Source organism: Heptranchias perlo, chromosome 30 (assembly GCF_035084215.1).
Source record: "Heptranchias perlo isolate sHepPer1 chromosome 30, sHepPer1.hap1, whole genome shotgun sequence".
In the NCBI taxonomy this organism is placed as follows: domain Eukaryota; kingdom Metazoa; phylum Chordata; class Chondrichthyes; order Hexanchiformes; family Hexanchidae; genus Heptranchias; species Heptranchias perlo.
Genome location: NC_090354.1, coordinates 22086892 through 22102719, shown reverse-complemented (window position 1 = coordinate 22102719; position 15828 = coordinate 22086892). Strand labels below are relative to the sequence as shown.

The following is a 15828-nucleotide window of genomic DNA, read 5'->3' as shown; positions in this document are numbered from 1 at the left end:
GAGATTAGCTTCCGACCACATATCCGCTCCATCACCAAGACCGCCTACTTCCACCTCTGTAATATCAACCGTTTCTGCCCCCTGCCTCATCCATGCCTTTGTTACCTCTAGACTTGACTATTCCAATGCTCTCCTGGCTGGCCTCCCGTCTTCCACCCTCTTAAAAACTTGAGCTCATCTAAAACTCTGTTGCCTGTATCCTAACTCGTACCAAATCCCGTTCAACCAACACCACTGCCCTCGCTGACCTACATTGGCTCCCGGTCCGGGAACACCTTGATTTTAAAATTCTCATTCTTGTTTTCAAATCCCTCCATAGCCTCGTCCCTCCATATCTCTGTAACCTCCTCAAGCCCCACAGCCCTCCGAGATCTCTGTGCTCCTCCAATTCTTGCCTCTTGCACAGCCCCGATTTCAATGACTCCACCAGTGGCAGCTGTGCCTTCAGCTTCCTTGGCCCTAAGCTCTGGAATTCCTTCCCTAAACCTTTCTGCCTCTCTACCTATCTCTCCTCCTTTAAGACGCTCCTTAAAACCTACCTCACCTGTTCTAATATTTCCTTACATGGCTCAGTGTCACATTTTGTTTGATAACGCTCCTGTGAAGTGCCTTGGGACGTTTTACTATGTTAAAGGCACTACATAAATGCAAATTATTGTTGTTGTATGCTTGACATCAATGTGTTTTAACACCCTTCCTGACTCAGCACCAGTCTGCTGGTTTCCTCTCACTGAATCCTGGTCTGCTAATCTTTCTACTGTATCTCCCCAGTGAACATATGAAATTGATGGGCAGGAAAAGACCAGCTGGTCCATCAAGCCTACCCCTCACTCATGATGGCTGGAGAATAATGACTAAACACTTTCCCTGCCTCCCCCGCCATGTAATCTCCTGGAAGAGGCAAAAAAAAGAGAAAAACCCAGGGCCAATAAGGGGAAAAATACTCTGGAAAATTCCTCTCCAACTGCCTCAGGTGACCAAAACCATTCCAAGAGATCACATGGACCAAGTGTTATCTATAAAGACACTTACCTTCTATATGATGCCATCTCTGTCCCGGTCAGGAACTGGTCCAGCTCCCTCTTGAAGGCAGAGAGTCAGCACCCACCACACCAGCCGGCCATGTATTCCAGAGGCTGACTACTCTCTGGGAAAAGAAAAAACGCCTAACATCCAGTCTATTCCTACTCTTACATAGTTTAAACTCACGTCCCCTGGTCCTCCCCAATCTGTTAATGTGGATTAATCTATCAATAGGCACGCTATCCAGCCCTTTAATTATTTTATAGAGTATCAGGTCGTTTCTAAGTCTACGCTGCTCTAAAATAAATAGACCAAGGTCCTTAAGCCTATCTGAGTAGCTGAGGTTCTTTAAGCTAGGAATCATTCTCATAGCTCTCCTGGACCTTTTCCAAGGCCACCATGTGGGGGGACCAAAACTGGGCACAGTAGTCCGGATGCGGTCTGACCAACAACCTGTATGGTGACAGAATAGTGTTCTTTGATTTATACTGAGTGGTTCTATTAATACAACCCAATACCTTGTAGCTTTAGCTACAGTTTCTCTACATTAATCATAAACCTTCAGTATTGGTCTGCTGTTCTCTCCTCTTTTAAAGTTTTCCTTCAATTTATTGAAGTAAAATTCAATTTAATGTGCTCCTGGGACCAGATCAAAATTTTGATTTATGAAGATATTTGATAGGGTAGATAGAAAAGCTATTTCCTCTGGTGGGGGGAGTCCAGAACAAGGAGGCTGTTCAGGGGTGATGTTAGGAAGCACTTCTTCACACAAAGGGTAGTGGAAATCTGGAACTCTCTCTCTCCGCCCCTCCCCCCCGCGCCCCCCCCCCCCAAAAAAAAAAGCTGTTGAGGCTTGATCAATCGAAAATTTCAAAACTGAGATTGATAGATTTTTTGTTAGGCAAGGGTATTAAGGGCTATGGCGAGTAGAATTAAGATACAGATCAGCCATGATCTAATTGAATGGCGGAACAGGCTCGAGGGGCTGAATGGCCTACTCCTGTTCCTATATTCCTATGATATGTTGAAGTTTAATATATTAGGACTCCACTGTAAATTGCATTTTTGCATTGATGGCCTTGCATCTTCATTCGTGTCACTGCACTCCCTTCCATTAACAATCCTGCAAAACATTTCAAAAGACAACTTACCAAAGGACAGTGACCCCTCAGATGAAACAAGTAATTTTTTTAAAACACTTTAGGCAATGATTTAGCTTTTCAGTTAAGTGCTGTACCAGATAAATAGGAAATACTGATTTTGATGAATCAAGTTCCAATAGATTGCAAAGACTGTACTATTCACAAGTATGCCTTGTAATGGTTTGTGGTTGAAGTCATTCTTTAGATCCTGTTTTCTGTAAGTACCTACCATTTTCTAAATGTAGGTTGCTATAGATCACAGACAAACTAAATTTGGCTGTGCTTTGATATGTCATTGTGGTCCTATCTTGTAAGATGCATTTACTGAATTATAATTAAGTGGCATTATCCAGCTCACAAAACCTGAACAGTGCATCTGCCTTGTGTTAGTACAAAGCTTTAAGTTAAAAACATCTATTATCCTTCTAGATAGTAGGATATTGTTTGAGAGGACTATGTACTATGGTAGTAACAATAATTAGCATTTCTATATTTAGTCTAATGGCATCTGAAAATGTTCGGAGCTCAGGTAAGATGAGGAAGAGCAGTGCCTTTTGGGTTGCCTTTACTGCCAGCTCACTAACTATAGACTAGAAGCTAATCTAGGCGATATTCGTGGTCGAATGCTTAAGATGATCATACCATGTTCCTATGTCTGCTAGTTTAAAGGCGGTATTAAATGGGTTAATGCGACTACTAAAATAGCAGCCGGAAGTATATCATATAAATGTGTTACGTGCAGGTTTGCTAAAATGGGCAATAGTCATTTTTAGCCTTGTAGAATTGAGGGCTGTCATGGTAAAATATAGATTCCAGATTTGACTAAGAAACCAATAATAGATATAAAATAGATGATTAAGTCCCACGATAAAAGGGCTAGTTTTCCTGCATTGATACACTGGGATAGATTTGCCAATCTGTTCTCCAATCAGGCACTAGTCAGGCAGTGCATTATTAGCATCATTTGACTGTTAATATGCCTGATTATGCGAGTTTGGCTTTATCTATATAGTGTGGGCAAGCTCCTGGCCCTTGAGGGGAGATGAGGAGATTTAATTGAATGCAGCCAATTAAAGATAAATGGATGCATATGGGAATGATAATAGCTTTTACGAAGGCTACTTTTATTTATTTATATATATATATATTTCAGCCTTCGAAAAGGTTGTTTGGTAACAAATATGGCTGGCATAATATATGGGGAGGCAGGAAGCTGAGCCTGTGGCTAAGTGATGGTGAGGTGCAAAGCTTCAACCTCTGTTTGATAGAGCTGGTGCAGCATCAGGTGGCAGTGAGGAGGATGGCCCTGCTTGCCACTGCAGGGCTCCCATGCCATAGGACATGCCTCGAAGGAGGTAGAGGAAGAGAACTTGAAGGATGCAGCTGACCTATACTGCACCTGGCAAGCCCAGCCCTCTGGTTCATGCTAACTGCAGATGCCACAGCTCTGCATCTAACTCCCTGCTGACCCAACGCCTGTGTAGTTTGTTCTGCAGGATTATTGCCAGGTGGGCACGCTTCTGCTTGTAATGTGGGTGGGAGGGTACCAGCAAGTGGGCAAAGGCTGCTTCCCATGTACCCTGACCAGCCTGGCTTTCTTCCATTATTCCCCCTGTTCTTCCAAAAAAAATATAAGTAAATGGAGATTCTCATTGGGAAAGCCATTGTACCAATACCATGGACATAGCAAAAAAATTGGCGATGCCATAGAACTTGGCACAAACCTCCTGTCTAAATAAGTGGAAACAAAACACAAATAAAGAGAAATAGGTTTCAGAAATAGACATAAAGTGCTGCTACAAATCTTTCTGTAGCTTGCTTTGAATGCATTTCCTTTACTAGCGCACATTAACAGCCCTGGTCCCCCATTTTATATGGGTGGGAGATGACTGAGTGCTATACTGGTGTAAATGTTAAAAAATCACGTGGATGTCATCAGGGCCTAATTTTAATATATTTACTTATAAACTGGCAGGTGCTTCTGACACCAGTATAAAACCGGACTGGACAATTAGTTAGGGCACTAAATTGGCAGAAATCTGGCATAATGGATCTCCACCCATTTTTCTGATCAGTTATACCCACTTTACGCCAGTTAATTGGAAGTAACTGATTGGAAAATGTACCCTATTCTGTTTATTTGCATTTGATTATAAATGTACTCTGCATTAAAACTAAGGTATCTTGAAAAATATGTATTCAAAGTTGCAGTTTTGTAGATGCGGTGGTCATTTATATTTTTTCCCTTTTTGTTACCAATTTATCTCCATACCCCCTCCTCCTCCTGAAGTTGTTGAATTCTTGCTGGGGTATGGTTTTGAAGGCCCTACTTGCCCTCTAGTACTTCGTTCATGTGGCCTTTTTTCATGCTTGAGCCTTGATAGTGAGTCATCAGCTTTTCGAATGGTGAGAGCATCAAAGCCGAACCCAATCGCAACCTTACCCGGTGTTCTCACGTGAATTTTTTGGCTGGATTTGCTGAACATGCCGGAATATTGGCCAGTTTCTTCCACCGCTAATCCAAGGGGCATTGAGGCCAGTTGTAGCACCCTTGCTTCCTCCGCAACTCAGATTAGAGTCCCAGGTTCAATTCTCATGTCTGTGCTGATCTCAACCAGAGAAGCAGTTTATGCGCAAGAACCGGATGCAGCATCCAGTGGACAAGGACTGGAAAAATCAGCTGGAATTCCTACTCCTGATTGATATCCAGTGGCTCCTGCTGGGTTAGTGTGCATGTGCGGATGGGTTGAGGACAAGATCAGACTCAGTTGTGATCTTCATTTGAATACCCTGCCCACTTTGAGTGTCAAGACTCACACATGAAGTGCGGTCACTTAGTGAAATGCCAGATGGCTGCTAGTGCCTTTGAAAGTGTACGGTAAGTAAATGTCAGCATCTTCAGGAGAGGAGGGAAGGAAAGGGGAGAATAATTGGCAAAAGAGAAAAGGTCAGTATGCTGACCCACATTAGCCAGGCTTTTAACGTATATACATGCCTAGAATAATACATCAATGATGCAAGACATTTCCCAAAGTCTTCAAACATCACACCATTACTAAACTCTTCAATCTTTGCCAGGACAATGCCAAATTGAATGAAATGCCAGACTTTGAAAATAATTATTGTGGTCCAGTCCTTTGGTCATCAATGTGTTTGTTCCTCTAGGTACTATCTCCCACGAAAATTTTCAAGATGCAGCATTAATGAATATAGCCAGTTTCTACAGGCTGGAGGTGGCATCTGTCTTTTTAATAAGCCTCTCAAGGTGAGCCCTTAGATAAACGGTGGACGTGCTTTATGAGTGTCCATGTGAATTGCAACTTTTTTTGAGGCATGGGAGATATTTTGTATTCATTAACGTCACCAATGCTAAGAATAGGACATTTTTACTCTCTTTATCCCATGTCCACCTCAGTCACTTGCAGGTCAGGTACAGCACAAGTTAGGTTCAGTTTAGCGTCTCCATCATTCGTTGCTGTTTATGCGACCTTACTGTGCGCAAATTGGCTGCACTGTTTGCTTACATAACAGTGACTACAGTTCAAAAAGTAATCTATTAATTGTAAACACTTTGGGATACCCTGAGAACATGATAACGTGTTATATAAATGCAAATTCTTTCTTTCCTTCCTTCCTTTAGATTAGCCGTGACATCCCTTAATTTCATCTGCTTGCACAAGAATGTGACATTTCTCTTTCAAACCCTAGGCATCATTACAGCTTTTCTGATCGAGTTAGTGCTAAATTTTGGCCAGTTCCACACTGGCGGCTCATGTTTATTGGGATCTGGAATGAGGCTGGTCAGATTTGATTTCACTTGGGATTCTCACTTACAGATCCTGTGTTAAAGGGATTTGATCATTTCCATTAGTTATGAACTAAAGTCTAAAAATGACCCCTTTCAACAATTCCCAACAGCTGGTTGACCCTCAAGAATGTGGAAACGGATATGTGGAAATGGGAGAAGAGTGTGACTGCGGTACCGCAGATGTGAGTAGATTTTACTGTGTGCGATTCCATATCACTTTGTATGGGAACGGTCTTTGGTGTCATATTGCATGAAATGTCTTTTGCCCTACACGTTATCTAACGCTGCCAATTTTACTAAGCAAAATGTTGGTTGGAAAACAAAGAGCAAAGTAGTATTTTATACAGATTTAGCAACAAGCTCAGCACATCTTTCACTATCTAGAGTAATGTGGAGTTGCAGTACCAAAAACATGACAGAAGAAGGCAGACAAAATGGAAAAAGTGAAACTCGGACGAAGATGATTCCACTCATCCCATCCATTACTTCATTACCAATTTTGTAAATATTAAATAGAGAGGAGAGCCCCTTAATCCTACAGATGCTAGAGTGCTTATTTGTGGCCACTCCAATATGTTCTTGTTGGATCTCATTACTCTGAGTCCCTTATGACATTGGTACTGGGAATTCATCCAACTGGCAACTATCAGCCAGAGAAAATCATATTATTACAGATGGACTGGCCATCACCTACATCATGGTGAATTTAACAATCCTAATAATTCTTGTGTCTAAACGACTATTTTGAGGGCACACTTCTGCAGCCTGATTTCCGACCCAGGACTCCCGGCGAGGAGCAGCTATGCAGGGAGTGCAGATTTGGTTACCATAGGACTACAGCCCTGATTTTCCATCCACTAATTTAAATGGGCAGAAAGTCAGATGCAGCAGTCCCTGCTCCTCACTGGGAACGCACAATCAAAGAATCAATCCTCTGTCATCTATGATATAAAGCTGTAACTAATGTATATTCTCTCTCTTTGTACCAAATGCACCATTTGTGTTCAGCTGACTTAAGACCTCAATTGGTCTGGCTCATTGTTGGGTTGTCACCTGCACCAATTTCTATCCCAGCAGAATCGGGCTTAGCAAGTCAAGTGTGCCACCCATCTTTAAGAAACTAAGTTGTAATAAATCTGCAAGAAGTCTAATTTTGGTTAAGTCTATAGTTGAGAAAGGACTTCTATTAAATCAATGGCCATTATGTGCATTTATGAGTTTATTTTATTCCTTGCAGGAATGCAGCAAAGCTGGCGATAAGTGCTGCAAGAAGTGTACTCTTACCCACAATGCAATGTGTAGTAATGGACTATGCTGTAGAGATTGTCAGGTAAGATGGCTGCTTTGCTAGTACAGCTCATTATTTAAGAGACCTACTGGTAATTTTTTTTTTAAGTGTAATATATCAGCTTTATTCTCAGTAATAATACATACACACATACAGAGACGCTGGGAAAGAGCTGTTTTTCCTTTTGAATATCAGACCTACTGGTAATGTTTTAGTGTCCATTCACCCATGAGTCTTTGGTTGGAACTCAACCTGGATGAACAGGGTGAAGGTCTGTTCTTGATAACTGCCATATAGTCATATATTTAATGCAACTGGACATTCTTATCCAAGTTCCCTATAAATATTAGCTGTTAACATTAATTAAACTGTGCTTCAGTTCAAAATAACTAGCAGCAATTGCATAGCGTGAGGTAAGCTGTAAGTACAGAGCATTTTGGGAAAATCATGCTAATCCAGAATAGGACAGCTGTTCTGGGTTTTGAGTAGTGCCTGTGAAAGGGCTATCCAATTAGTCCCACTCCCCTGCTCTTTCCCCATAGCCCTGCAAAGACTCTGAGCAAAATTATTTTACAATGTTAGCATAACATAAATTATAGGTCAGAAAATGTTTGGTAAATGTGTCTATCCCAAACCAAAATGGGATATGCATTAAAATATCATTAGGGCTTTGCAAATAACATACACTGTGTAAAGCACATTGTTAAGCTATTTTAATCCTAGGGAGAGACTGAACAGAGTCTGTATCACAATCACACCTGGACCATACTGCTATTATTCTTCAAGATACAGTCTTCAAAAAAATATATTACCACACTGACTGCACATTTACTTTCTCCTCCAACTTGAGGTCTGCTGCTGAGAATTTCAGTAATTTTCATTGTTCGCAATGTATCTGTATTTGGTTTCATGGACACTTGGATAAATTTTGAGCTGGGATTTAGGTTTACAGCACATGCGAAGAAGGACGGGAGAAGACTATCTTGTCCATCAAGCCTGCCCCATCCAGACATGATGCAGCTCACACGCACCATCAACCTGTTCCTCCCCCCCGAGTCATGCAATCTCCTGGGAAGGGCAAAAGAAAAAAAGAGAAAAAAAACTGACACCAATGGGACCTCCAAAGGCAATCAAGCGAGTTCCAGGAAATGACACTTCCCTCCTCTTCTCGATGGAGTTTAAAGGCTGTTAAATTTAGGTCCTGGTTGATCTTGACCCTTACTTCATCCAACTGTCTGCCTGAGTCTTGATGGAATTCTCTAGGTAACAGCAGCTCATAATCAGTTCCAATACTAGTGTACTGGATTCCCACGAGGCATCGGGAGTTTTACAAAAGTGATGGGGTTAACATTGTCACACAGCCCTTGAATTCATCTATTCATCAGTAAAGCTTGCGCCTCTTTCCCAGAAATGTTTCCCTGCAGCTAATGGAACAAACAAGCATCCTAATGCTTTGAAGAAGGTTGCAGGGCAGAATGAAGTGGCTGAGGACTATAGTGTTTGATACCACAGTAAACAAGCGAATGGCCTTTGAAAATAATACATATTGTATTCCTATTGTAATCCAAGGATTTCTGTTCCAGTTAAATGGCTAGCATCACAACATCGTGAGGCAATGATCAGAGCATAGTACTTCTCTTTCCCCTAATTGTTTCTGAATTTTGATGGTTAACCATTCAGAAATATTCTTATTGCACTAAAATTAATATTTTCCAATTTCGTCTTTTGTATAAAAGTAAAGTGAGACCCATTGCATGTGATATAATTCCATCAGACAGATTCCACATCATTTGGCTCCCCGGTCAGTAGATACCAGATCCAATGGGTCCCAGACTTTATTCTTTTTCAGGCTACATTGAACGTAGCAGAATTTAATCTCATTGGCATTAACAGTTCTTCTACAAATGGGAACCCAAAGCCTGAATTTTGCTTGATTTCTCTGCATGAAATGAAGCCTCCACTCTGCCTTTTTTTCAGTATGAACCACGGGGTGTGATTTGCAGGCAGGCAGTGAATAATTGTGATATCGCGGAGACCTGCACTGGGGACTCCAGCCAGGTAGGAGAGTTTCTTGCTGGTTCATCTCAGCAACGTCATGTGCAGTTTGATACAATTTATATCATCATGCTATATGTAAGCAAACAGAAAAAGATTTGCTAAATACCTTTTCATGAAGACACCGCCACTTTGAATTTGTTTGTGATATCTGCACTGCAAATTTAATTCAATATATTTTTGTGATGGAAAGTGGTAATTATAATGGAAATTTAAATGCATTTCTTTCTCTGTGAATGTAACAGTGAAAGGTGCTGTACATATGCCGATCAGGGAAAACAAATATTAGGGATTTCATTTCAGGCCTGTTTTCTGGGGTAGACATGAGAAGACAGGAGGTCTATTAAGCTTGTTCCTTCCACATATACCATCTACCCTATCGTGCACTCCGCTCTGCCTATTTAATCTCCCAAGGGAAGGTTTTGTATAAGTATTCTCTGATCTCCAAAATTAATTGAGCAAATTCCACGATTCAACCCTAGTCTGCTGCATTCTATAGACAGCCCACTGCTTGATCATCAAAGTAACAGCAACTTGCAATTATATAATGCCTTTAACAGAGAAACTATCCCAAGGCACATCACAGAGGGGGAAAAATATAAAAAGAAAAGAACAACCATGAGACACTGTGGGAGAATTAGGAGAAGTGACTGAAAGCTTGATCGAAAAGACAGGCTTTGAGAAGGTTTTTAAAGGTGGAGAGAGAATAGACAGGCAGCTAGGCTTTGGGAAAGAAGAAAGTACGGCCAAGGCAGCTGAAGGTACTACCATCAATGGTGGGGTGATGGCAGGGGGGAATACACAGAAGGCCAGAATCAGAGGACCAAAGAGTATGGGAAGGGATTCAAGACTGGAGGAGATTCTAGAGATAGGGTGGGGCAGGGCCATGAGAGACTTGAAGACAAGGATTTCAAATTCAAATTAGGTGACTGTGCAGGTCTGCAGTCTATACCTACCCTCATAACTTCCATTCCATTTGCCAACCAAATATTTATGTGGCACAACTGCTTTTGCTGCCCTACATATACAATGGAGGAAGAAAAAGAGTAATTTCACTTGAGGCATTTAACTTTAAAGCAGTACCTTTTGGTCCAAGCCTGCTTAAATATTCATCATCGATGCATTTAAATATTTTAAAGACATTATCGTGTCTACCCCTCCAGTGAAAACAAGTTCAGCTTTGCAAGTCTTTTCTTATAACTTCCTCAGGGTTGTTAGCAGTATCTAAAAGACTCCAACTTATATTGAAATACAATACTTCTGCGACTTACCTACTGGGTAATTTAATGAGTCTGAGCACTTACCCAGATGCAGAAAATGTGAAGAAATTGATGAGAATGATATGCATGCAGAGAGGTAAACGGGAGATTTTTCTGCTCTGTATATGTGATAAGAATATTACTGTCCAGAGTAATGGTATTCTCTAAATCAAACCTTTCATCTACCAAATTCATACCTGCTCATTCTTTAGAGCAGAGTGGAGAAAGAATTCAAACTAGCTCACAAAGACTGTGCAGTCTTGATAGCAATGTAAGATATGGCCTAATTGATTTCATGCTTTATGTCTCTCTAGTGTCCTTGGAATGTTCATAAACTGGATGGCTACTATTGTGACAATGAGCAGGTAATTGTCTGTACATTGCAGTAAGACTAAAGTTTGAGCTCTGTTTTCTTTGGTTTCCAATTTTCTCCTTCCGAAGGCATTCACTCAATCCTGCCGGGGCTATGGTTCCATGGGCACCTGCGGCTCTCCAGTGTATCTCTCAACTGACCATCCTTCATGTTTAAGTTTCTCTCTCAAAATTAATTTGTCTTGGAAAATTACTCAAAAATGTAGTTTTGGCTTTTGGTCATATTTTTTCCTCTCCTTTTTCCACCAATTTTTTTGTCTGCCGCTTTCCTCCCCTCTCCTGAGGGCATTGGGTCCTTGCTGAGTGCAGTTCCACCAACGCCAACCACCCTATAGTACCTCGCCCAAGCGGTTATTCTTTGTGTGAGCCTAGTTAATGAGTACACTGACTCTAGGAGCCATTACATGTGAGCCTGATGCTTTCCTCACTTGATGTGCCCACAACACATTTTCCAGTAGGCATCACTGGACATTGATTAGGAGCAGAAACGAATAGTGACTTTCTTCCCTCCTTATCTAACTCAGGATGCAGAAGTCTGTTGCCACCCCAGCTGAAATCAGTTAACTCAGTACAGATCAGGGATGGAGCCAGGGATCTTTGGGCCTGTATGGTTTAGTAGCAACACACAGAGAATTTACCTACTGACCCATGTTGAGGGGAGCTAAATTTCAGCTCCTTAACTGGCTAATATTACTTCAACCAGTGGTTGTGGTTGTTGGAGGCCAATCATCTCAGCCCCAGGACATTGCTGCAGGAGTTCCTCAGGGCAGTGTCCTTGGCCCAACCAGCTTCAGCTGCTTCATCAATGACCTTCCCTCCATCCCCCGCCCACGCCCCCCAAGCAGTATTCAAAATAACTTAAACATTTCTTATCTTCATTTCTCTTTTTGAGCCCTGTGGAGACCTGTTATTTCTGCTTTCCTTTCGTGGTAGGGAGCCAGGAGTGTCAGTGAGCGATTCAATATGGAATCTTAGAGGTGGGCATCCAGATGAGTCTGCATGCCAATCAGGAGGGCTCCAAGTCTGTGTAAACTCAGTGCCAGATGGGTACACAGCAGAAACCTGATTTTACTCTGGCTCAGGCATTTTCCAGTTGGTACCCAGCACCAGAGTGGGCACCAGTTACAATCAATGAGTGTGTCACATGATGATGACACCAACTGAATATTGCATGACTGCCTAAACCTCATTTGGATCAAACTGCATCTGAATGTATTTTTGTTTTAAATCAGCCACCAGGATTCAAAACTAGCATTAATGGGAACTAATTAAAGGGTACTGGCCGGTATTATTCTGTTATATAGTCACACCACACCCACAATATATAAATACCACTCCTCCTAAAATTTAGTCTTGATTCAAACCTGATTTAAAACAAATTCTTACTGTAAACATTACAAATAATGTTTTCCCAGGTTCTTTTTTTAAAAATTCATTCATGGGATGTGGGCATCACTGGCGAGGCCAGTATTTATTGCCCATCCCTAACTGCCCTTGAGAAGGTGGTGGTGGGCCGCCGCCTTGAACCGCTGCAGTCCGTGCAGTGAAGGTTCTCCCACAGTGCTGTTAGGAAGGGAGTTCCTGGGTTTTGACCCAGCGATGAAGGAACAACGATATATTTCCAAGTTGGGATGGTGTGTGACTTGGAGGGGAACGTGCAGGTGGTGTCGTTCCCATGTGCCTGCTGCCCTTATCCTTCTAGGTGGTAGAGGTCGCGGGTCTTGGAGGTGCCGTCGAAGAAGCCTTGGCGAGTTGCTGCAGTGCATCCTGTGGATGGTACACACTGCAGCCACTGTGTGCCGGTGGTGAAAGGAGTGAATGTTTAGGGTGCTGGATGGGGTGCTAATCAAGCGGGCTGCTTTGTCCTGGATGGTGTCGAGCTTCTTGAGTGTTGTTGGAGCTGCACTCATCCAGGCAAGTGGAGAGTATTCCATCAAACTCCTGACTTGTAGATGGTGGAAAGGCTTTGGGGAGTCAGGAGGTGAGTCAGTAGCTGCAGAATACCCAGCCTCTTACCTGCTTTTATAGCCTCAGCATTTATATGGCTGGCCCAGTTAAGTTTCTGGTCAATGGTGACCCCCAGGATGTTGATGGTGGGGGATTCGGCGATGGTAATGCCGTTGAATGTCAAGGGGAGGTGGTTAGACTCTCTCTTGTTGGAGATGGTCATTGCCTGGCACTTGTCTGGCGCGAATGTTACTTGCCACTTATGAGCCCAAGCCTGGATGTTGTCCAGGTCTTGCTGCATGCAGGCACAGACTGCTCCATTATCTGAGGGGTTGCAAATGGAACTGAGCACTGCAATCATCAGCGAACATCCCCATTTCTGTTTTATATTGAAAGTACTTCTCCTGCTACAGTTTCCTCCTTTAGTACCTGTTGCTATCCTACGTTCCTGCTGCATTAGAGCTTCGCCTTTCTAATTCCAGGGTCGGTGTTATGGTGGAAAATGCCAGACCAGAGACAGGCAGTGCAATTACATCTGGGGTCATGGTAAGTAAGTGTGCTCACTGCCAATCGATTAAAGAGGATGGAATCCAATCAGTTGCTGTCTGGGTCTTCTTTCAATATTGGGCAAAGTAAAGTAAATGGATATAATATATTGATAAAAGTAAAGAAAAAGACAGGTCACTGACGATTAATAGTTACAGAGAAAATAATAGGAATATTTTTAATTTTTAACTATCATGTTTGAAATTCTTTTTTAAAACATTTGTTGATTTTTTTTTATTGGTTAGAATTTTTGATTTTTGTTCAGTAATAAATGTTGGCTATGCAATCAAGGAAGGTATCACGTAAAGTGGAGAAAGTAGTAAAAGTTTGCATATTAACTAATCAAGAAAAACCTGCTTCACTGTCTTTGGGCAGAGCTGTTACAAACTCCTTTCCAAACTGTTCCACTCAAAATGTGCACCCCTCCCCCATTTCTACATCCTGGCACTCACCCATGCCCATTGGAACAGTTTGCTCTCTGACTCATACGAGCACCACCACAGGCGATCTACTGGGGTATATATTTTAAAACTTACACCTTCAGCACGTTATGTCTATCACACTTGGCGTGTCATACTTCAGGCATCACACCTGTCTGTATATAAATTTCTGTGTCACACTTGAACCTGATTGATTCAAATTTCATATTCATGAAACATCAATGAATCATAACCAGATAGGTAGAATATGTACCAATTGGAAGCAGAAAAAATTGGTACATAAATCTTCAATCAAAAGCTATTAAGAACATATAAAAACAACCAATCAACAATGACCAGCTATCAATAAAATAAACAAATGAAGAGCTAGTGAATTTGCTCCAAATATGTTTTGAAAATCCTATTTATATATTTTCCCAGATCCAATCAAGAGGACTTACTTCATTGCTTCTGGGAGATGTCTTGCATTACAAATATATTTCTGATCTCTTTCACTGGGGATGTTCGTTCATCCCAACGTCCCTTGCCCTTGCAGCTGTCCAACCTCTGACTCTCCGTGAGCGAAGCCACGGGAGATGGGCTAGTATTGTTTTTTAAAAAGTGAAGCTCATTTACACAAGTCCTTCTTTCTCTCCCAGTTCCCTCACTGGTTATTAAAATGTTTCTGTTGATTGTGTGAGTGGTGTTTTATATAAGAGTATAAAAGCCTGTGCGGCACAGTGGAGCTAAGGAAATACTTTGAAGTCAAGTGAAAAAATAGAAAACCCTCTGAAAATGAAATGTCTGCTGTCATCTAAGATTCTGCAGATCGATTCTGCTATGAAAAGCTGAATGTTGAAGGGACTGAGAAGGGAAACTGTGGCAAAGAAGGGCAAAACTGGCGTCAGTGCAGCAAGCAGTAAGTAACTACCATTCGGCCGATCTCACTGACATGCAGCAACCTTTTATGATTTATTTTTGCTTTAGCTGCACTACCGTTTTCTTCAGTTTGTGTTTTTCCTTTTTCTTTTACGTTCTTGTGTTTGTGTCTGTGCATCCAGGATAAGAGAAGGCCAACAGATCCAAGTGAGCTCACCCCCAATCCTTCAGCTGATTCCATCCCAATATAGTAAACATAGCTCCCCTCCAGCTCCTGGGAGAGGCAATAAAAAGAGACATGCAGCCAATTGAAGATCCACTATCAAAAAATTCTCGCCAACCCCTCACGGATGACCAGCCAAGCCCTAGCAGATCCCAAAACCATTCATTCTTAACCAGAGTGATTTGCTCTTACCTTCCATATGTTGTGACCACCTCTTTTTCCAAAAGCCCATCTATTGCTGTAAAGAATTAATCTTCACTCCCTCCTCTGGAATCCTGCTCCACAGGTCAATCATCCTCTGGACAAAGTAAAACTACCAACATCTGACCTCGCACCCTGCTGCCTCAGTTTATACAGGTGCTTCCTAGTTTCACCTATCCCCATCACCTCAAGCACTGAGGCAGGCTTTCCTCTTATTATATAATAGTTTACATATTACTGGCGTTGGATCCTATATGCTGCATCCCAGTGCGGTAGGAGACTATCTGGCCCACTATCTACTTCCCTGTTGTTCTTGGCTTTTAATAATCTTAAATATTTGGATCAGATTGCTTCCAAGTCTATTCACGCACATCAGATTCTGAATTTTCCAAATACTAGTGTACCGCAGCCCACCGAAGTGTTTCCTTTTCCAATCTGCCCCTCTCTCCTGAAGATACTGCCTTTGTTGAGCTGCAGTACCTGGCCGAAGTATCCATTCTTAATGTACAAGAACATAATGAGTTTCAGGAGGCTGTTTGACTATGAAAAACATGACTGGGTCTCACCCAACATCTACACGTCACTGTCCAGCAGGAGTTTGATGTTCGTTTATCGAGACCACCTCTGCAGTTCTCTTGTCCGAAATGACAGAATCTAATTTGTCGT

General features: G+C 41.9%; 1 protein-coding gene across 1 annotated transcript in view; it reads left to right on the top strand.

The window, feature by feature from the left end:
- The window catches only part of adam11 (ADAM metallopeptidase domain 11), a 133941-nt gene that overhangs the window by 101132 nt on the left and 16981 nt on the right, over positions 1 to 15828 (top strand). Inside the window, exons 15-21 of the mRNA XM_067969168.1 lie at positions 5331 to 5430; positions 6084 to 6155; positions 7211 to 7303; positions 9239 to 9319; positions 10890 to 10940; positions 13377 to 13440; positions 14679 to 14778. Of these exons, the coding sequence (XP_067825269.1) occupies positions 5331 to 5430; positions 6084 to 6155; positions 7211 to 7303; positions 9239 to 9319; positions 10890 to 10940; positions 13377 to 13440; positions 14679 to 14778 (561 nt within the window). The remainder of the gene's footprint in view (positions 1 to 5330; positions 5431 to 6083; positions 6156 to 7210; positions 7304 to 9238; positions 9320 to 10889; positions 10941 to 13376; positions 13441 to 14678; positions 14779 to 15828) is intronic.